This window comes from Notechis scutatus, chromosome 9, assembly GCF_049901735.1.
Source record: "Notechis scutatus isolate UNSWTSFEM ecotype Mainland chromosome 9, rNotScu1.2, whole genome shotgun sequence".
NCBI lineage: Eukaryota > Metazoa > Chordata > Lepidosauria > Squamata > Elapidae > Notechis > Notechis scutatus.
In genome coordinates this window covers 16,388,275-16,408,733 of record NC_142017.1, presented here as the reverse complement: position 1 = coordinate 16,408,733, position 20,459 = coordinate 16,388,275, and the positions used below count along the sequence as shown (strand labels likewise).

Below are 20,459 nucleotides of genomic sequence, written 5' to 3'. Positions count from 1 at the left end.
TTCTGTGCTTGGGTGACGCTTTGGAAGGCTCCACCTCCGTCGTTGCGCCCGGTTGGAGGGGGCGGGGGGAGAGGAGTACACCTCGGCCTGTGACGAAAGGTGAACTAAGAATACCTTCCGGATGGATGAGCGTTCGCTTCCGGGTTACGCACTTCCTGGTAAGCTATTTTAACTTTCTATTTCAGCGTTAGGTAAATTTTTTACTAGTTGTTAAATAAGAGATAAAAAGCCGAGAGTGCAAGTTCAATTGAGGGAGGTAAATATGAGGGAGAAGGAAAATAGTAATGATTTATATGTCTCTATATATAAAACTTCATATAAAAGGAAGTTATATAACTGAATTATATGTGTGGGCGTCGAATCTATTTGAATAAATGTTCTAAAAAATTTCCCTTGTTTCTCCAAAGTTTTGCATTATGACTCCCATCACCCCCAGTCATAATCAAGTTAGGGATTTGGGGATTTGTAGTCCAGGATTCCTGGAGAGCATCAGGTTGCTTATCCTCCAAATATATATTAGGGGATGCAGAGTTTAACAGGAAAAAAAGGTGAAGATCCCTTTATAACTTCATTGATTAAGGTGAAAAAGAAAAGTTTTGTGTAGAGCGAATGGCCTCCCAGCAAGATAAAGAGATTTCTTTTCAAATAGAATAGAATAGAATAGAATAGAATAGAATAGAATAGAATAGAATAATAGAATAGAATTCTTTATTGGCCAAGTGTGATTGGATACACAAGGAATTTGTCTTGGTGCATACATTCTCAGTGTACTTAGATTAGATTATAATTTAATTTAATTTTTTATTGGCCAAGTGTGGTTGGACACAGAAGGAATTTGTCTTGGTGTAAATACTCTCAGTGTACATAAAAGAAAAGATACATTCGTCAAGAGTCAAGAATCATAAGGTACAACACTTAATAATAGTTGTAGGGGTACAAATAAGCAATCAAATCATACTAGGAAACAGTCTATACATTGTTAGGATACAAGCAACAAAGTTACAGTCATACAGTTAAGTGGGAGGGGATGGGTGATAAGGAGTGATGAGAAGATTAATAGTAATATTAGTGCGGACTTTGTAATAGTTGAACAGTGTTGAGGGAATTATTTGTTTAGCAGAGTGATGGCATTTGGGAAGAAAACTGTCCTTGTTCTAGTTGTTCTGGTGTGCAGTGCTCTATAGCATCGTTTTGAGGGTAGGAGTTGAAACAGTTTATGTCCAGGATGTGAGGGGTCTGTAGATATTTTCACAGCCCTCTTTTTTGCAGTATACAGGTGCTCAATGGAAGGCAGGTTGGTAGTAATTGTTTTTTTCTGCAGTCCTAATTACTCTCTGAAGTCTGTGTCTGTCTTGTTGGGTTGCAGAACCAAACCAGACAGTTATAGAGGTGCAGATGACAGACTCAATCATTCCTCTGTAGAACTGGATCAGCAGCTCCTTGGGCAGTTTGAGCTTTCTGAGTTGGCGCAGAAAGAACATTCTTTGTTGTGCTTTTTTGATGACTAGTGCTATTTAAAATGATCACAGTCACTCCTAAAAAAGAAATGATGGAGCTAAGTGCTAACTGGATTTAGATACTGCTGATTTTCTTGCGTTTAGTGATTAATCTATTAAAAAAATGAATCAAATTAGGTAATTGGACATATTTGTCATTGAACCTTTGTGGACCCCATTGCATGCCCTTCAGCCATCAGTATTAAATAATACTAGGGAGTAAATTTTTAAATAAGTGTAGCCTTTATGGGTTTTCTTCTCTTAAGTAAGATATTATTCTCCTTTCCTCTGTCTTGGGTGATCACTTTGCTATATTTTCAGACAATCATATCTAGATGTCGGACGCTTAGGCAGATTTTGAGAGCTAGACCCTAACGGGTCTTCAAACTTGACAGCTTTAGACTTGTGGACTTCAACTCCCAGAATTCCTCCTCCAGTCATGTTAACTCAGGAATTCTGGGAGAGTTGAAGTCTACAAGTCTTAAACTTACCAAGTTTGAAGACTCTTGCTCTAAAATTTCAATAATCTATTCTTCCAGCAGCGAAATAAGTTTAAAAGCAGTCTTCTGTTCTCTGAGATTGTGACCCATTTGTATATTTTGAAAGCTGAACTAGTAGAACAATTGTTTTGAGTTTTAAATATTTGTTCTGGGAATGTATTGTTATTATACTGTAGAAGGCATCCTTGAAATGAAAGGTGGGAATATAAATCAGTCAACTGAAGATACTGTATATAAAATTGCAGAACAAAGCACATGGGCATTTATATTCGTCTGTTTTAGTAATATTAAGACTGATGTATCTTTCAGGCAGCAGATTAACATCATTGAGAATAAAGTTGGGTTGAAGGAACTTTAAATTTGCTTTACCAACACAGATGGATTTGCAATGCAATCCTATTCATATTTACTCAGAAGGGAAAATTATTTTTCATAATATATACAGTTGGTCCTTGACTAGTGATAGCAATGGAGGCCAGTTTCCATCGTAAGACATGATGATTATAAGTCAAGACACCCAAGTGACTGATCCAATTTTACAATCTTTTTTAGTGGCAGAATGCCATGGTTGTTACGCGAGTCAATGCATTTCAATGGTGTTTTTGCTGGAATGTTGTGAATTGCATCACGTAACAATGGCATGCTGTAAGCGGTTGTACAGGAGAGCCAGTTGCCAAGCACATATGGCCATTGAGGGGATACCTTTTGGTTTCTATTGTAATTTGAAGGGTCACTAAGTAACTGGTCATTAAGTGAGGACCCCTACATGCTTTGCTTATAGCTAATCCTGAACTTGATCCTGCAGTCCTTAGGTAGATTTTAGAAAGAGCCTGACCACATTGTGAAGAGCCACTATCACTCCATTTAAAAAGTCTGGGAATAGGATGATTTGGCTCTGTATGTTAGATTCCTAAGGCAGCGCCATTTCCTCAGTTCTTAATAAGTTAAGAAAAGCAGCTTTTGATTTCAAATTTCTGAGTAGATTTCTTCATTTTCATTATTGATATACAACTTTGTAGCCGAAATATTGAATCCTAAAAGTAGTGTTTGTCACCAAATACATTAGAATAAAAGTACTTTATTACTGTGCTTTTATTGATATACAACTTTGTAGCCGAAATATTCAATCCTAAAAGTAGTGTTTGTCACCAAATACATTAGAATAAAAGCACTCTTTATTACTGTGCTTTTTCTATTTTAATTCTTTTGTTTGTGCAAATGTAGAAATAGATTTCATGCATCATTTGAATCATATTAGTGTTTTGTTATATCTCAGTTGTGAATTAGAAAGACATTTTTTTCTCTAAGATGCTTACTACTAATATAGCTTGAAGGAATCATATATTCCAGGAAAAAAGCCTGATTACTCTGTGCAGCATGCTGTAGGGAAGCATCTGTGAAGGTGTCATTTTTGTCACAGAATTTAGGCCATAAATAGTCTTACGTTATAGCTGAACATAAAGTTTTTAATATGGTACCACTTTGTAAGGGATCAAATAATCTTGACAAAAAATGTGTATATGCATAAAACAGGACAACTGGCATTTTAAGCTGCTTATTCAAGTGGAATTATTATTTTTACACCGTTTATATATTAATACTTACAAGAAAAGGGCAATGGATAGTCTGTTTTGCTTGCTGCCTCGCCACCTTGTGGCTATTTGTATATTAATTTGTTAGTGGCGTAAAAGGAAATGAATGCTCAGTCACGTTAAAAAAAAAAACAACCTTCCAGTCCAGGTGTGATGACAATAAGAAAAAAATGAATAAGCACAGAAATAATTTTCTTCCCAGAGAATGGCTATAACTTGTTTCTTGCTCACAGGAACTCCTTTTACTGGGGAAATGATTTCCTCAGCCCTAAAAGCAGAAGGAAGACTCTTGCCAGTTGGCTCAAAAGCAGCTCGAATGCTCCCAACGTGATCTACTGCAGGTGCTGTAATTTTAACAGCCCTAATCCATAGATGTAGGAGACATGTTGGGAAATGCTCTTCCTATTTCCCCAAAGCTGCTCTTAATGGACAGCAGGACCTTTCGGCTTCAGAGCTAAACAGAACTGAGCATGGTTCGTAGCTGGACAGGAAATTATCAGAAAATTTCAAGGTTACAGACTAGACTGGAAGTAAATAAAAAAAAAATCAGAAGAATACAATGGCAATCCTCTTCTGTACTGTTGGAAAGAAAATTGAACAGATAAATTTATGTCATCACTAGGAATTAAGCTCTGTGCTCCGCTCCCACTCCTCCCAATCAAGGATTGTATTATCCTAGCTAAGATTTGCTTTGTATTTCAGGCAGGGGCCCCATTTTTAAATGAAAGCTCAGGGCTGCATCCAGCTGCCATTTTTTTAAAAAAATATGCCGGTGGGACCGCTTTCAAGAACATTGCAGACAGGGGTTACATTCACACACACACACACACACAACACACACACACACACACATCCTTGCAGGCTGCAAAGCATCAGCTTGGAATTGAAACCAAAGCATGGCTCAACCCTACAATGATATGATTGTTTATCAAGGTAATCCTGCATTAGGTTGGTTCAACATCAGAGTATGGGGAGAAACGAAGTATCTTGAAACCCTCCACTGTTGGCTACCATCCGTTTTAAGTTTTCCAAGTCTACCTTTTTGTTCTTTCAAGCCAGGACGACAGTGGAACTTGGCATTGGGAAATAGAGCAGCTCAATAGTTGAGCGTAAATCAAGGCATCATTTCCTTATTTAACTCATTATAATCCCTTGATAAGACCACACTTGGAATACTGCATCTAGTTGTGGTTACTACGATACAGAAAAGATGTTGAGACTCTAGAAAGAGTGCAGAGAAGAGCAGTAAAGATGATTAGGGGGCAGGAGGCCAAAACATGCAAAGAATAGTTTCAGGAATTGGGTATGACTAATCTAGAGAAAAGAAGAACCAGGGAAGACATGATAGCAGTGTTCCAATATTTGAGGGGGTGCCACAATGAAGAGGGGCTCAACCTATTTTCCAAAGCATCAGAAGGTCAGGAAAGGAAACCAAGGATGGAAACTAATAAAGGATAGAATCAACGTAGACATAAAGAGAAATTTCCTGACCAATTAATCAGTGAAAAAACTTGCCTTCAGAAGTTGTGGATGCTCCATCACTGGAGATTTTTAAGAAGAGATTGGACAACCATTTGTCTGAAATGCTATAGGGTCTCCTGCTTGAGCAGGGGGTTGGACTAGAAGACCTCCAAGGTCCCTTCCAACTCTGTTATTCTATTCTGTTATGATGTCTCTATAAGCAAGGGAAGGATGCAGTTGTCCATGCTAGAAGCTTCAATCCTATATGGACTGTAGGAAGTTATTTTACAACGTTCAGGCTCATCAGACAAACTAGTTCAGACGACTCTATTTTTTAAAAAATATTTTATTTTTAAAAAACAAAAATACAAATCTCTATTCACATTAACAGTGTTTGTGTCGTTATTAATACATGCCTCTCCTTTTATACATAAACATCAGTTCTTATTTCTATCCCCCACCCATTTGTACCACCTATCCCAAACCACATAATAGTCCGAATCAACTTTGCCTCTAAATTCCATTGTGAATTTATCTAGTTCCACACAATCCATTGTTTTTTGTGTCAAGTCTTCTTCAGATGGTATCTTTTCCTTCTTCCATCCCTGTGCGAAGGCTATTCTCGCCGCAGTTATGATATGTATAATGATGTATCGGATGACCTTGCTCAATTTTTCCTTAATTATTCCTAATAAGAATATTTCCAGTTCAAGTTCTAATTTGTGCTCTGTAATTTCTAATAACCATCTTTGTACCCTCATCCAATATTTTTTAACCTCTGGACACTGCCACCACATATGGAAGAATGTTCCTTCTTTATGTTTACACTTCCAACATTCTGCTTTTGTGTTTGGATACATTTTGGCCAATCTTGCTGGTGCTAGATACCACCTACAAAACATTTTATATTGATTTTCTTTAAATGCTGTTGACAATGTCAATTTACAGTTATCAATCCACATTTTTCCCAATCCTCTAAATTTATATTATGCCCTACAATTTTTGCCCAGGCAATCATTGATCCCTTTACTATTTCCTAGTTCAGACGACTCTAATCAGGGATCAATTTTGGGTTGTTAAAAGATTTCCACACTTTGTTTAGAACTGGATCTACTTGCCTACAAGGAAAGGAAGATCTGTGCTGGGAGAACATCTTGAGTGAGGAGACTAGAAAAGATGAAAGGGAACAATACCACACAAAATGCCAGCTTGTGAATTGATTTGTCTCCATGATAGCAGCTCTTTTATGAGAGCATCTATGACATGCTTTCCAAACTCAAGACAGGTTCACCAAACCAAACAGGTTTTCTATTCTCAGATTAGAGGCAGAACCAAGAAGCCTGGGTTATATTTGCTTCCTGGTTTTTTGTTTTTGTTTTTGAAAGTGAAGGAAAACAAGTCAATTTCCATGTAGATTCAGCTACCCTTGAATCAAATAATAAGGAAAACTCTTAAGTTTAGCTTTGAGTTATTTATGAGTTTGACTAACTCATTTAATAATCCTGCAATCCATCAACAAGGAACAAGCACATACAATCGTTTGTTTTCCAGTAAATCATTTAATTGACATCTTGGCCAGTTGCTCATCAGAGGTGTGCCAAACTTGCAAACATACTAGAGGAGCCGTTTAAGAAATGGAATTTCTCCTTATCACTTTCCCCATAGTAATAGATTTACAACTTCATCATGTAAGCTTACTAACTTATTTCTCTGTGCTCTTATTTATCCAGGGGTTGCGCTATTTTTGTGTTTAGGTGCTGCATAACTACAGTTCCGTGTTACTGATATCTATCCCGCCAACATCACATTTTTTTCTGAACAGTTTTTATTCATAAATTTTGCTTCCAAACGTGCAGGAGCAGCATGCAACTCTGTACATGCCTTTTACATGGACACGTGGACACACACAACCTCAAATGGAGACTGCAATCTGTGGAGTCATCTAATAGGGGTTGGCATACAGGAATTATTAGGAAAGGATAGCAATAGCAATAGCACTTAGACTTATATACCACTTCTCAGTGCTTTACAACCCTCTCTAAGCGGTTTACAGAGTTAGCCTATTGCCCCCAACAATCTGGGTCTTCTTTTTACCGACCTCAGAAGGATGGAAGGTGGAGTCAACCTTGAGCCCCATCAGGATCGAACTCATGACAGTGGGCAGTGAATTAGCCTGCAATACTGCCCCTTAACCACTGCACCACCATGGTTCTAAAGCAGGGGTGTCCAACCTTGGGAACTTTAAGACTTGTGGACTTCAACTCCCAGAGTTCCTCAGCCAGCAAAGCTGGCTGAGGAACTCTGGGAGTTGAAGTCCACAAGTCTTAAAGTTCCCAAGGTTGGACACCCCTGTTCTAAAGGGTGCTTTAGACTTTACTTGAGCTTAGCATCTTTTTACTCTTCATTTTAAAGGAGCCCATTTTGTGCGTGAAGAAAATGCCACTGCTTTAAATAAATCCATTCCTTAGCATTAGAGAACTTTAAAGTAGTCCCATTTTTTCAGCTTCACAGGTAGCCTGGGTGAGGTTGGGCTTCTAGAATAAATAACAGAGTGGGGTTCTGCTCGCCCAAGTCCAAAGCATTTTTCAGAATAATTTTTGAAATGTGCAGAATGAGTTCTCTTTAATACAAAATTGCAGACCTTGTAGTCCCATCACTTGGTCCCAGCCTTTTTTTTCCCTTTTCTTTTTCTTGCCAAGACTGGATTAGAGGATATAAAAAGGAATAAAGAGCCAGTATGGTATAGTATAGATGCTTAAGGCATCAGGCTAGAAAGCAGGCGACTGCGAGTTTCAGTCCCACCTTAGGCACAAAAGCTGGCTAGGTGACTTTGGCTTAGTCACCAGTGGGCTGTGAGATCTAGTCCCACCTTAGGCATGAAAGTCAACTCGATGATTTTGAGCCAATCACCAGGAGCTGGTAAGTTCTAGTTCCACCTTAGGCAAGAAAAAAAAATCAGCTGGATAACTCTGGCTAAAGGTGAGATAAAAATTACACAAACAAACAAACAAACAAACAAACAACCTTCCAGATATTCCTTGCCATTTTCCATCCTAGCTGAGGCTGATGGGAGTTGAAACGTGTATATCTTCCCCTCCTTCCGCCTCCCTCCTCTTTTCTCAAGCCTCAGTTATTAATCTAATGTGATTTAATCCTGGGACCCTAAATATTGCCTATTGGCTTTGTGACATTTCCTAACAGGAGAACTGTATCATGGGTACTGCAGATCTCACAGGTAAATGCTAATGTTGACATTTTTCAGGCATAAAGGCCCATCGGTCGCTTGTTTGATTTGTTCTTACCTGAAGTCCCTGAAAAGTGAGTATTTCCTGTAAAACGGTTGGCTGTAAAGTTTGTTATTTATCTGGTGGCATGAGCCGAGTTGATCTTTAGGTCCTGTGACTGTTATTTATCCCTGAGAACAAATTTAGATCTGCCTGTTTTCAGGATTTTTTTAGTAACTAATAATGGGAATAGCAGCCAAGGTTAGCCAACAATAAAATTATAATGAGGGAGAACAAAGCTTGCAATGTGGAATAACAATTTATCAGTTTTTACATTTTTATGAGCTTGTAACTAGCTATAGTACAAAATAGTAAAATAGCACAGGAAGACATTAATACAATTGCACACCACAACCTAGTTTAAGATAACGTATAGAACTTCAGCCATCTGAATGACTTATGTCATTTAAAACAATCATTGGAATCTGTAAGTAACTCTTAAACCAGCTTCTCAAAGAGCATTAGAAAACATACTTTTAGCTATAATGGGTTCAGTTGATTTGTTTTATCTGCATTTCATTAGTCACAGAGCCCACTCAGTTAAAATAAGCTATTTCCCCTCCCTCAAAAATTCATATATTTCTGCCAAGTTGGGGGGGGGGGGGGTTTAATTATTCTCACTGTCAGGGAATTTCTCCTTAATTCTAGGTTGGATCTCTCCTTGATTAGTTTCCATCCATTGCTACTTGTCCTGCCTTCAGGTGCTTTGGAGAATATGTTGACTCCCTCTTCTTTGTGGTAGATCCTTAAATATTGGAAGACTGTTTACCTTAAATATTGGAAGACTGTTTATCAAGTTTATCAAGCTAGACTTGGAATCTTTATGGATCCCTCTAAGTTTGTAAGATTACAAGTAAATCTGGCACTAAGGACACAGGTTCCCCAACCTTATTCTGTTTTTTTTCTAGCTGTATTCTGTTCTAGGTAGTTCAAATATCTCAAGGGACCCAGTCTACAATAGCGAAACTTACTGGAAGGCATGGGCTTTGCTTTATGTGGTCTTTAAAAGAAGAATATCAGGACCTTGGACAGGTCATGCCATACTATATACTGAAGTGGTTAATGCGGGCTGGAACTTATCCAGAAAGAACTGTTGTTTCAGCAAATTTTTGAGACTTTCCAGAAAGTTGGCTGGATTAGGTCACCCTTTAAATCAATCCCATTTGAAAAGCTTGTCTGTATTTCCTGAATGACTATAAGCCAGTTCTTCCATTGCTTTGGAGTCAACTGAGGAGTACCCTTCATACGCCAGGAAGCTGGTAGAATGTGTTGTCGGGTCAAGGTCAACTTCATGCACAAATGCTTTGCAGCTGTGTCTTTGTTCCAATAATATTGCTCTCCCTCAACAAATGTGTTCAGAATAAGATGGCATGACATTAAGCACAATTTATATCATAATATTGACAGGAGGAAAAGCCTAAGGTTTTTTTCTTTTCTTTTGGATGAGCGGTTCTTAACTCATGATGCATCCGAACTTGTCACCTCACCTACATACTGAAGAGTGTAATATTCTCATCCGTCAACTTCAAAAGTGCCACAAGGAGGTAAGACTGAGAGAGAAATCCAGGATGCTACACTATCTCCACTGATAAGAGCCTTACCTTGTGATCCTGTTCTTAGACAAGATTGACTTTTGTTGGTAATACCATGCTACAGATAATTTTTCCTAGAGAGTTCTGCCTGCATCTTGCTCCCTCAAGAGCACACACCATGTTGCTAGGAATATTTTTACAACAGGGTTTGTTGTTTACACATTGCCTCCAGAATGCCTAGATGCTAAGCTGGTTCCCTTGTGCAAGGAAAATGAATGTGGGGTGGAGGGTTATTAAGTAGGTCTATAAAATCAGACCTGGTCAAGCGGTTAAGGCACCAGGCTAGAAAGCAGGAGACGGTGAGTTCTAGTCCTGCCTTAGTCATGAAAGCTTGCTGGGTCATTTTCAGCCAATCCCTAGGAGGCAGCGAGTTCTAGTTCCACCTCAACCATGAAAGCCAGGTGGCTCCCTGGGACAGTGACTCTGTCTCAGCCGAACTCACCTCAGTTGTTGTGGGAAAAATTGGAAGAAGAAGGTATGTTGGATATGTTCCCCACCTTATTTCTAAAAATAATAAAGGCGGATGCAAATAAAGTAAATAAAAAGGGAAGCTTGGCATATAAATTACGAAAGGAAAAAAAAAAAGATTCCCCCCCCCCGAACTATGAGACACCATATTAATGGATAATGTGGCCATGAAAAACCATTTCATCATGTTATCCTAACTTGTATAAAGCAAGTGATATCTCTGTGGAGAAAATAGATGAACCTCTAAAGAAACAAAAGCTATCGAGGATTACCAAGGAGCAGAGAGAGATTATGAATAGACCTGTAGCAACAGAGGAAGTTTCTGAAGCTGTAAAAAAGATTAAACCAGGAAAAGTGCTGGGACACAGATAGATGATCAGATTCTTACTATAAATGTTTTGAGGGGGGGAAAATGACCAGGCTTGCTAAACAATTAATTGTCTTTCTGCCATAATCATCACAAGAAATTTGACAACTCCTCAAGAAATCTTTACTGAGCTGCCAGCTGAGAGGGAACAAGTGAGCCCCTTGTCCAATCTTGGCTGGTTATGAGTCAGAAGTTATTAATTCAATGTCATATAAAAAGGGCATTGCAGGAGAAGACACAAAACTGCTTCTATTTCTCTTAAGGGGCATGGCCAAAATTGTTCTTGGACTGGAACATTGAGAAATCTTTCTTCTGAAAGGGAGTGGGGGAAATGCCTTTTGGTAATTCAAAACTGTTATTCTCAATACTGTCTTGTGTGGCAATAGAGGATTATAACCTTTATGTGTATATGTGTGTAAGTGTGTTTGTGGAACACACTGCCTGTGTTTAGAGACAGTTATATCTACTTTTAGTTTTTCTTCTCAGATTTAAATACAGCTAATTTCTTCCTTCCTTCCTTCCTTCCTTCCTTCCTTCCTTCCTTCCTTCCTTCCTTCCTTCCTTCCTTCCTTCCTTCCTTCCTTCCTTCCTTCCTTCCTTCCTTCCCTGTCCCTCTCATTCACCTCTTTCTTTTCTCTTTCTCTTCTCCCCTGTATCCTTCCTTCCTTTTTCTTTTCTTTCTTCCCTCCTTCCTTCCCCATATATTAAAATACTGAAATATAAAGAAAGTAGAAAAAAGAACAAAATAACTAATTTAAAGTTTGAAAACAGCAAAAAAAAAAAAGTAAAATACTTTTTAATGTTACAGTCTCCCCTTCTTTGTATCCCCAGCCAATACAGAGTTTAAATTAGATGTGTCCAACCCATAGCCCAAAGGCTGTATGTGACTCTGGATAGTTACTACTGCGGCCCCATAGTATAAAGTTACTAAACATTTAATATTTTTATTACTTTTATACTGTATACAAATAAAAATATTTAAAGAATAAAGGAAGTTTATAGTTTATGTATATTAACTATGTATTTTATATGTGGCCCAAGGCAATTCGTCTTCACTCAGTGAAGCCCAGCCAAGCCAAAAGGTTGCACAATCATGGTTTATAGTTGAACTTTGCTTCAATCTTAGTTAAGAGAGTTGAGATATAGAGAATTGGGAGATAGCATTTTTTTCAGTCTTTGAGTCCTAGTAGTATGACTCTTACTCTCTTGTAGCTCCTTAGAGATTTCCAAATGATGAGAGTAATGTCTTCTTTTTCCTTTCTGCCTGTTAATAAGCTCCAAATTTTCAAATACGGTAAAGCTGTCACTAAAGAGATCTGTTTTCACGTGCCTGTTGTAGCAATGGCCATTGTCTCACTTGCATGTCTCAGTGATTGCAGCTTTTCTCTTTCAGCAATGAGATGCTTCTTCCTCTTCCTAATTATGCCTTACTCAATAATTAAGAGCTTTTCCACTCCTCCCCCAAGCTTGGGATGATTTCATCTGTGGGAACATCCTTGCCTGTCCCTGATTGCAAGAGAACCCTTCTCTGTATTAATATTCATGCAGAATCACAATCATTTTGTGCATTGGAGACTAGGTACCTTTAGGTACAAAATTAGCCATACTTATACCTGACCAGGATAGTGGTTTATGTTGCTCCTCGTTTCATAGTATTTTGAAACAAAACAGCTTTGGTTAAAGAGAGAAAGACTACCTGTGATATCACATTGACAACAATATATTAACATTATACATGCCAATTCATATGCTGTGGGTGTTGGTATGTAGATGATAGATAGATAGATAGATAGATAGATGATAGATAGATAGATAGATAGATAGATAGATAGATAGATAGATAGATACCTTATGATTCTTGACGAATGTATCTTTTCTTTTATGTATACTGAGAGTATTTGCACCAAGACAAATTCCTTGTGTGTCCAACCACACTTGGCCAATAAAGAATTCTATTCTATTCTATTCTATTCTATTCTATTCTATTCTATTCTATTCTAGATATAGATATAGATATAGATATAGATATAGATATAGATATAGATATAGATATATAGAGATGGATAGATGGAGATAGATAGATAGATAGATAGATAGATAGATAGATAGATAGATAGATATAGAGATAGATGATAGACAGAGAGATAGGTAGATAAATAGATATAGATAAATAGGCAAATAAACAGACATAGATACATAGAGATAGACGTATATAAATACAGATCAATAGACAGAGATAGACAGATATAGATAAACAGACAGACAGACAAGGGACCAACAGACAGACACCCATGAAGGTAGTATTTTAATTATTTAGGGTTTTCTGAAAAAAAGTGAATATCTGTGATTAAAAAGAAATTGCTTCCTTTGTAAATTTGTACTCCTTTGTATGTAAATTCCCCCGCTTACAACTTCTTTATTGCTTGAACAGTGTGGCTTTTTATTGTGGTTGTAAACAAAGATTTGTCCCAGACCTTTAGCAGGAAGTCACATGAGGTGAGGTACCCTTGTGAAGTCCTTGAAGCGTTGATTTCGTTCTCAACGGAACTGAGCTTAGAGTCTTAAGAGCCCTTTGTTTTCTCCGGGTGGAAAGACAAATGCAGCCTCAAAAAAATTCCTTTGGGTTGCTGTATAAATTCTTCCAATAACTTTCCTCCCCACTGACAGTTATAACCAATGTTAGAAGAACCAAGGGCAATTTTCTTTCTAACCATCTTTGGGATCAGTTTTAGGAATGGCTGGTCCAGCAAGACCCATAGCATCTCATTATCTTAATATACTATACGCCCAGAACCGGGGTTTTGAAAAAGGATGTTGTTGTTAGTTGCAAAGTCGTGTCCAACCCATCACAACCCCATGGACAATGTTCCTCCAGGGCTTCCTGTCCTCTATCATCTTCTGGAGTCCATTTAAGCTCACACCAACTGCTTCAGTGACTCCATCCAGCCACCTCCTTCTCTGCTGTCCCCTTCTTTTTCCCTCAATCTTTCCCAGTATTAGGCTCTTCTCCAGTGAGTCCTTCCTTCTCATTAGGTGACCAAAGTATTTGAGTTTCATCTTCAGGATCTGGCTTTCTGAAGAGCAGTCAAGGTTGATCTCCTCTAGGACTGACCAGTTGGATCGCTTTGCAGTCCAAAGGACTCGCAGGAGTCTCTTCCAGCACCAGAGTTCAAAGGCCTCCATTCTTTGGTGCTCAGCCTTCCTTACGGTCCAACTTTCACAACCATACATTGCAACTGAGAAAACCATAGCCTTGACTCTGCACACTTTTGATGGCAGGGTGATGTCTCTGCTTTTTAGTGTGCTGTCTAGATTTGCCATAGCTTTCCTCCCCAGGAGCAAGCGTCTTTTAATTTCTTGGCTGCAGTTCCCATCTGCGGTGACCTTGGAGCCCAGGAAAATAAAATCTGTCACTACCTCAATCTTTCTCCTATCTATTTGCCAGGAATTGAGAGGAATTGAAAAGGATAGTATGCTTGAAATATTATATGCAATTTACCTTCCTCGGCACTTGTGAAAATATTTTTGGAAGGGTCCAGGGAGAAGAGAGGAGGAAAATATTCTTCCTTTGTCCTTCCTTTTGTAAATAAAAGTTTTTATCCTCTGCATACTTCCCATTCTCAACAAGAATGCTTTGCTTTGGGCTTTTGTGTTCTTGGTACCAGTGGTGCTTAGGGCTGGTTGAAACCAACAAAAACTTCTGTTTCCATGAATTGTGCTTTCCATTGTGATAATGCATGCATAAATGTTAGCCTATCCAGACTGAAGGCAATAGAATTGCCAACTGCTTCCTGTCTTTTCAATAACTTCTGTCTTTTGTACCAAACAAAGAATTCAAACATAACTTCAGAAACTCCCAAATTCTCACTGATATTTTTTATAAAGCAAATTCTTGTATTGCATTGGCTAAAAATAGCTATTTAGTCAAATGCTCTTTGACTGGAGGGTGGATAGGCAATATTTTAAAAAAACCAAAATCCTTCCTGAGCCTCTGGAATTATTTATTCAGTTGTCGATCCTGGATTAAACATCTTTATCAGCTATGTTTCAAATTACGATGCGAGGAAAAGAGTCTTTATGCTGTAGAACAGGAGTTGCATTTCTCCCGGATTTTGCAAGATTTACCACTTGCAGGTACATTACAGTTTTTTATTCTCCCCAAATCTGACAAAACCATCTCGACATTTTGTTTGACTTAAAAATGACCAAATAATGCCTATTATTTATTTGTCTTGGGTTGGATATTTTCTCCAGCTTACCTGGAGTAGATCCATTTCCAGCTCAGTATAATGTGAGAAACTATCACCTGAGGAAATATTTTGAGCTCCAGCAGGAATTCACCTCAGTCTAAAAACAGCATATTTACAAATTTCACGTGCCCCTTCCAGTTAGTTACAGGTGTACTGAAAGGAAATTATACAGCTAATTATTAGATCCATGCCAAGATTCGGATTTGAAGGGCAATATTAAAGGTGAATGTAATTTTTGTTTTGACTGATTTTGCCCAGACTGTTCTTCATTTTGATGTTTTTAATGGTGTATTGGAATTTGTAAGTTGCCCAGAACCTTTTGGAATGAGGTGGGTAATAATTTTAGTAGTAGTAAATACTATAATAAAATTAGTAGTGGTGATAGTAGTAATATACTATAATATACTATAATACTATGCTATAATTTTGTTCAGTTGCTAAGTGATGTCCAAGTCTTTGCAATGCCACAGTACACCAGACTCCCCGTCCTCCACATACAATAATAAAATGTAATATAGTAATAGTACTATATTATAGCACTATTATATTATATTATATTATATTATTTTATATTATTTTATATTATATTATATTATATTATATTATATTATATTATATTATAATATAATATAATATAATATAATATAATATAATATAGTAATAATACTATAATAAAATATTATATGGTATAATAATAACAATACCTTAATAAAATATGTAAAGGATATGGAAGGAAAAGCCAGTAAAAACCACACACGAAGCTGGTTAAGATCAGACATATTAAAGAAAGAAATTGAAGGCTTTAGTAGCTCAAGAACAAGCTTTGCCAGCTAATGTCACCAAAGCGAAAATTCAACATATAACAAACAACAATGGATTCAAAAATTTTTATTACTGGTTCTGTGGGCATGGCTTGGTGAGTATAGCAGGGGAAGGATACTGCAAAATTTTCATTCTCTCCCCACCCCACTAACCTGCTTTCCAGCTCCGTTCTCCTGTGCAGGGCAACCAAAGAAGACCCAACCGATCAGCTGGGACTCAATGGGAGGCGGAGAAGAGATGGGGGCAGGCCAGTCAGAGGTGGTATTTGCTGGTTCTCCAAACAACTCAAAATTTCTGCTACTGGTTCTCCAGAACTGGTCAGAACCGGCTGAAGACCACCTCTGAATTGCCACCGTTGTAGAGAATTGGATGAAACAAGTGACCTTTTAATTTAGCAACTATTATTTTCTTGGAAGAAAATTTTTTAAAAATCCAAAAATACATATTTTGTAAATAATGTTGGATGTTGATTTTGCAATGTCTTTGCTTCTCTTGTTGATTGATAACGGAATACTTTAATTTAAAAGGTTCACTGTTGGCATGGGGGAAGTAATACTGGAGATTGTAGAATATTATTTTGGATTTTTTCCCCCTTTTTAACAACATCAAAGTGATTGTTTTTCTTGTTCTTTTTCCCTTCCAGCATTCCTTCTTGAAATTTTTTGGCCATTGCAATGATTTTGACAGAGAAATGAGGAAATGCCTAAGGAAAGAGGTAAGGCAACTGTTAAAAATTTGGGAACAGGGTTATTGATAATCTCGTCAGCTTGTCAGTTTACTAAACCCAGCATCCAAGTGTATCTACTGGGGCCAGGTGTTATCATATGTTGTCACCCAAATGATGCAAATTGTGTAATTATTTGGCACAGCAGCATCATGACAAAGTATAAAATTTTAGCTTGTGCCAGACAACTGAGCTGATGTCGGTTAGATCACTCAGACTTTCAGATTTTATCATTTTTCAGTTGCTATCCAGTAGGAATAGGGATCCTGGGGAATTCTTGTCCGCTGGAGAGCTGACAGCCTGGGTTCGAGACCCTAGCTTGGTGCAATGGGGTGAGCTCCTATTCCTTGCCTCAGCTCCTGTCTACCTAGCACTTTGAAAGCGTGCAAATGCAAGAAGATGAATAGGTACCACTTTGACTGGAAGGTAACAGCATTCTGTGCAACCTTTGGCAAAGAGCAGTGATAATTGTCTTTGGACAACGCTGGCTCCCTTGGCCAAGAAATGGGAATGAGCATCGTGCCCTAGAGTTGAACATGACTGATAAACTTTTACCTACAAAGTCCAGAGGAGAAATTGATTAAAAATTATATAATTATTTGTTGGATTATAAGATGGAAGAGGAGAGGATTAAAGAAACGATGATGGGGTGGGGTGGGGGAATTTTGGCTATACCATAGAATTAGAGAAATGGGAAAAAATGTGGGAAAAGAATTATAAATTGACAATGTCGGCATCATATAGAGAAAATTTGTACAAGATGTTCTGCAGGTGGCACTTACCACCTGCTAGATTAGCAAAAATGTTCCCAAACAGATCATCCAAATGTTGGAAATGCAAACAAAAGCAAGGAATACATTACCATGCATGGTGGACATGCCCTGTAGCAAGAAAATATTGGATAAGGACAAAAAAATGGATAGAAGAAATAATTAAACAGCAAATTGAATTAAGACCAAGCTTTTATCTCTTTCTCCCCTCTTCAATAGTCTAGACCAGAGCTGTCAAACTCCCGGCCCATGGGCTGGATGCATTACGCACTGGCAGCGCCCAGTTTAGCGAAGGGCAAAAAAGTCCTGATTTGTCACATGATGCTGCTGTGATGACGCCAGTTTGACACCCCTGGTCTAGACATACTTAGCTCCCTCAATGAATGAATGAATGAATGAATGAATGAATGAATGAATGAATTCTTTATTGGCCAAGTGTGATTAGACACACAAGGAATTTATCTTGGTGCATATGCTCTCATTCATTCAGCATACGATTTAGCTTCCATTTAGGCCTTTTATCATCTTTGTTGCTCTTCTCTGCACATTACACACACTATTCCATGAGCGGCATTATAAAGTGGTGTTATCACATTTCGTGATCTTGATGCAACCCAGGACTGCAGTGGCTTTTTTGGCAGCTGCAGCATATGGCTGGCTCATGTTTAAGAGGTTTCCTTTCCTTTCCAATTTCTTTCCTTTTCACTAAATGCCATATCAGTGTAATTAATTTTTTCATTATTGGGTACTAGAACTCTGTCCCATATGTATAGAGGTAGTCCTTGACTTATGACCGGCCACTTAGCAACCGTTTAAGAGACTTCTTGGGGGTGACTTACAAATTTCAGCATTTGCTTAACAAACACTGCAAAAAAAAAAAAGATTGTTAAAATCAGGTTGGCTCAGGTGGGTGGCCTGATTTATGACCATCAGGATTGATGACCACGATGGGCAGGCTGCATTACTGTCATACATCAAGGACTCCCTCTAATCATTTCTCCCTCTTTCCAAAATTTGGATCATTTGGGGAGAGGATTTGTGGGCCACCTGTGCCTAAGGCTACAATGATATAACCTCTTACCCTGCTGTTACATTTTGGTTCTCCAAACATTATACAGCAATGATTTTTAGTAATTTGGTAGCTTTACATGTTTCCTGTTTTTTGCCTCTGGCATTCTATCTGGCACACTTTTTTGCATATCTTGCAGATTTGCAGATGATACTAAGCTGGCAGGAATAGCTAACACCCAAGAGAATAGGCTCAAGATCCAGATGGATCTTGACAGACTAGAACACTGGGCCGTATCTAACAAAATGAAATTCAGTGTAGAGGAAAGTAAAGTCTTGCACTCAGGCAAGAAAAACCAAAAGTACACATATAGACTGGGTGAAACCAAGCTCAATAGCAGTAACTGGGAGAGGGATCTTGGAGTTTTAGTGGACAACCAGCTAAATATGAGCCAGCCGTGTGCAGCAGCAGCCAAAAAAGCTAATGCAATCCTAAGTTGCATTAACAGAGGCATACAATCAAGATCAAGGGAACTACTAATACCACTCTATAAAGCCTTAGTAAGACCACACCTAGAGTACTGCATCCAGTTCTGTTCACCACATTACAAAAAAGATGTTGAAACTCTAGAAAGAGTACAGAGAAGAGCAACCAGGATGATTAGAGGACTGGAGACTAAAACATACAATGAATGGTTGCAGGAACTGGGCTTGGCTAGTCTAGTAAAGTGAAGGGCCAGGGGAGACAGGAGAGCAATCTTCCAATATTTGAGGGGCTGCCACAGGGAGGAAGGGGTCAAGCTATTTTCTAAAGCTCCTATAGGCCAGACAAGGAATAATGGATGGCAACTGAACAAGGAGAGATTTAACCTGGAAACGAGGAGAAACTTTCTGACAGTGAGAACAATCAACCAATGGAACAGAAGTTGCCTTTGGAAGTTGTGGGAGCACCATCACTTGAGACCTTCAAGAAGAGACTGGACTGCCATTTGTCAGAAATGGTGTAGGGTCTCCTGCTTGGGCGGGGGGTTGGACTAGATGACCTATAAGGTCCCTTCCAACTCTGATTATCGGTTATCTGTGATACTTCAATTTGCAGTGAAGGGTCCTAGTTCTTCTGGTTTAGAAACATACGAAGTCGCTATACAGGAAGTCTTAGGGAAGCAAATGAGGCTTTGGAAAGGAGCAAATTTGTTGCCTGTTTTTTCAACGCTCAGAGCGACCTCAACTGAGTGAAACCCGGAAATCAAATAATAACCAAAGTGGAATGTTTGATCTTTCTTTGCTTGCTTATGTTTTGCCAGTTCGGGTATACGTTTTCTTTCACGTCATGTATATTCCTTTTCCTGCATGATGAGGAAAGCTTGCTGCGTTTTAAATGTTGGTGCCATGGCTTATTTGTGATTCACTTCCTGCCTTCCTTTCCTTCCAGTATGAAGCCAACCGAGCCAAGAGCCACCAACATGCAAAGGAGATGCACCGGAGGTTGAGGGAGGCTTGAGCCGAGGGTTAGAACTAGAAGCGGCTATTCAGACACAGTGAGGTCAATGGAAAAAGTACCTTTTCTACTGTCTCCAGGACACTGAAAAAGTATTTAACCTGCAGTAATAAAAATGCCTTGCAACCGGTAAATCTGGATGCTTTTCAGTTATTTGACATCAGCTAAAGAATGCCCAGGGAATCCTGTAAATCAGTTCTGAAGAAGCTTCTTGGATGAGAAGCAAAAAGTCCTTCATGGAAAAACAGAGAAAGTCCAGTTGCTTTTTGAAAAAGGACCTTTGAGGCACGGTTCAGTTAACTATAGCTCAGTCCATTATTATATGAACATTGTCAGTACATTGTATAAATCTAATTGGGTTAGTTCAGTAAAAAGGAGTTAACCAAGAGTTAGTGTGCTATAACAGCAGATGTTCTGGTTGCAAACTACGGCTTAGTAAAAATAATAATAATACTTTTTAATTTTTTTTACTATTGATAGAAACTAAGAGTTATTTATAATTTGTTCAGCAAACTATGGATGGAAGACCTTGATTAGCTTGCCGTACAACAATGTACTGATCTGACCACTGATAGATATAGAGGGTCATTTTAAGCTATAGTTGGCTTAGCCGTGGACTGTTGACAG

At 38.3% G+C, this 20,459-nt stretch overlaps 1 protein-coding gene across 6 annotated transcripts; it reads left to right on the top strand.

The window, feature by feature from the left end:
* The first annotated feature begins 53 nt into the window (after positions 1–53).
* On the top strand, positions 54–19,966 carry CMC2 (C-X9-C motif containing 2). 6 transcript variants are annotated; one of them, XM_087971637.1, is made up of 6 exons: positions 116–158; positions 8,312–8,367; positions 8,982–9,034; positions 9,741–9,877; positions 16,476–16,547; positions 19,767–19,966. In XM_087971637.1, the coding sequence occupies exons 4-6, from the start codon at positions 9,794–9,796 to the stop codon at positions 19,833–19,835; spliced, it is 225 nt and encodes a 74-aa protein (XP_087827763.1). In that variant the 5' UTR covers positions 116–158; positions 8,312–8,367; positions 8,982–9,034; positions 9,741–9,793; the 3' UTR covers positions 19,836–19,966. The 6 variants fall into 6 exon arrangements, with proteins under 6 accessions (XP_026527851.1, XP_087827761.1, XP_087827760.1 ...); XM_087971636.1 differs by having other exon boundaries at positions 128–158; positions 9,781–9,877; XM_087971634.1 differs by lacking the exon at positions 8,982–9,034 and having other exon boundaries at positions 87–158; positions 9,781–9,877.
* The last annotated feature ends 493 nt before the right edge of the window (positions 19,967–20,459 follow it).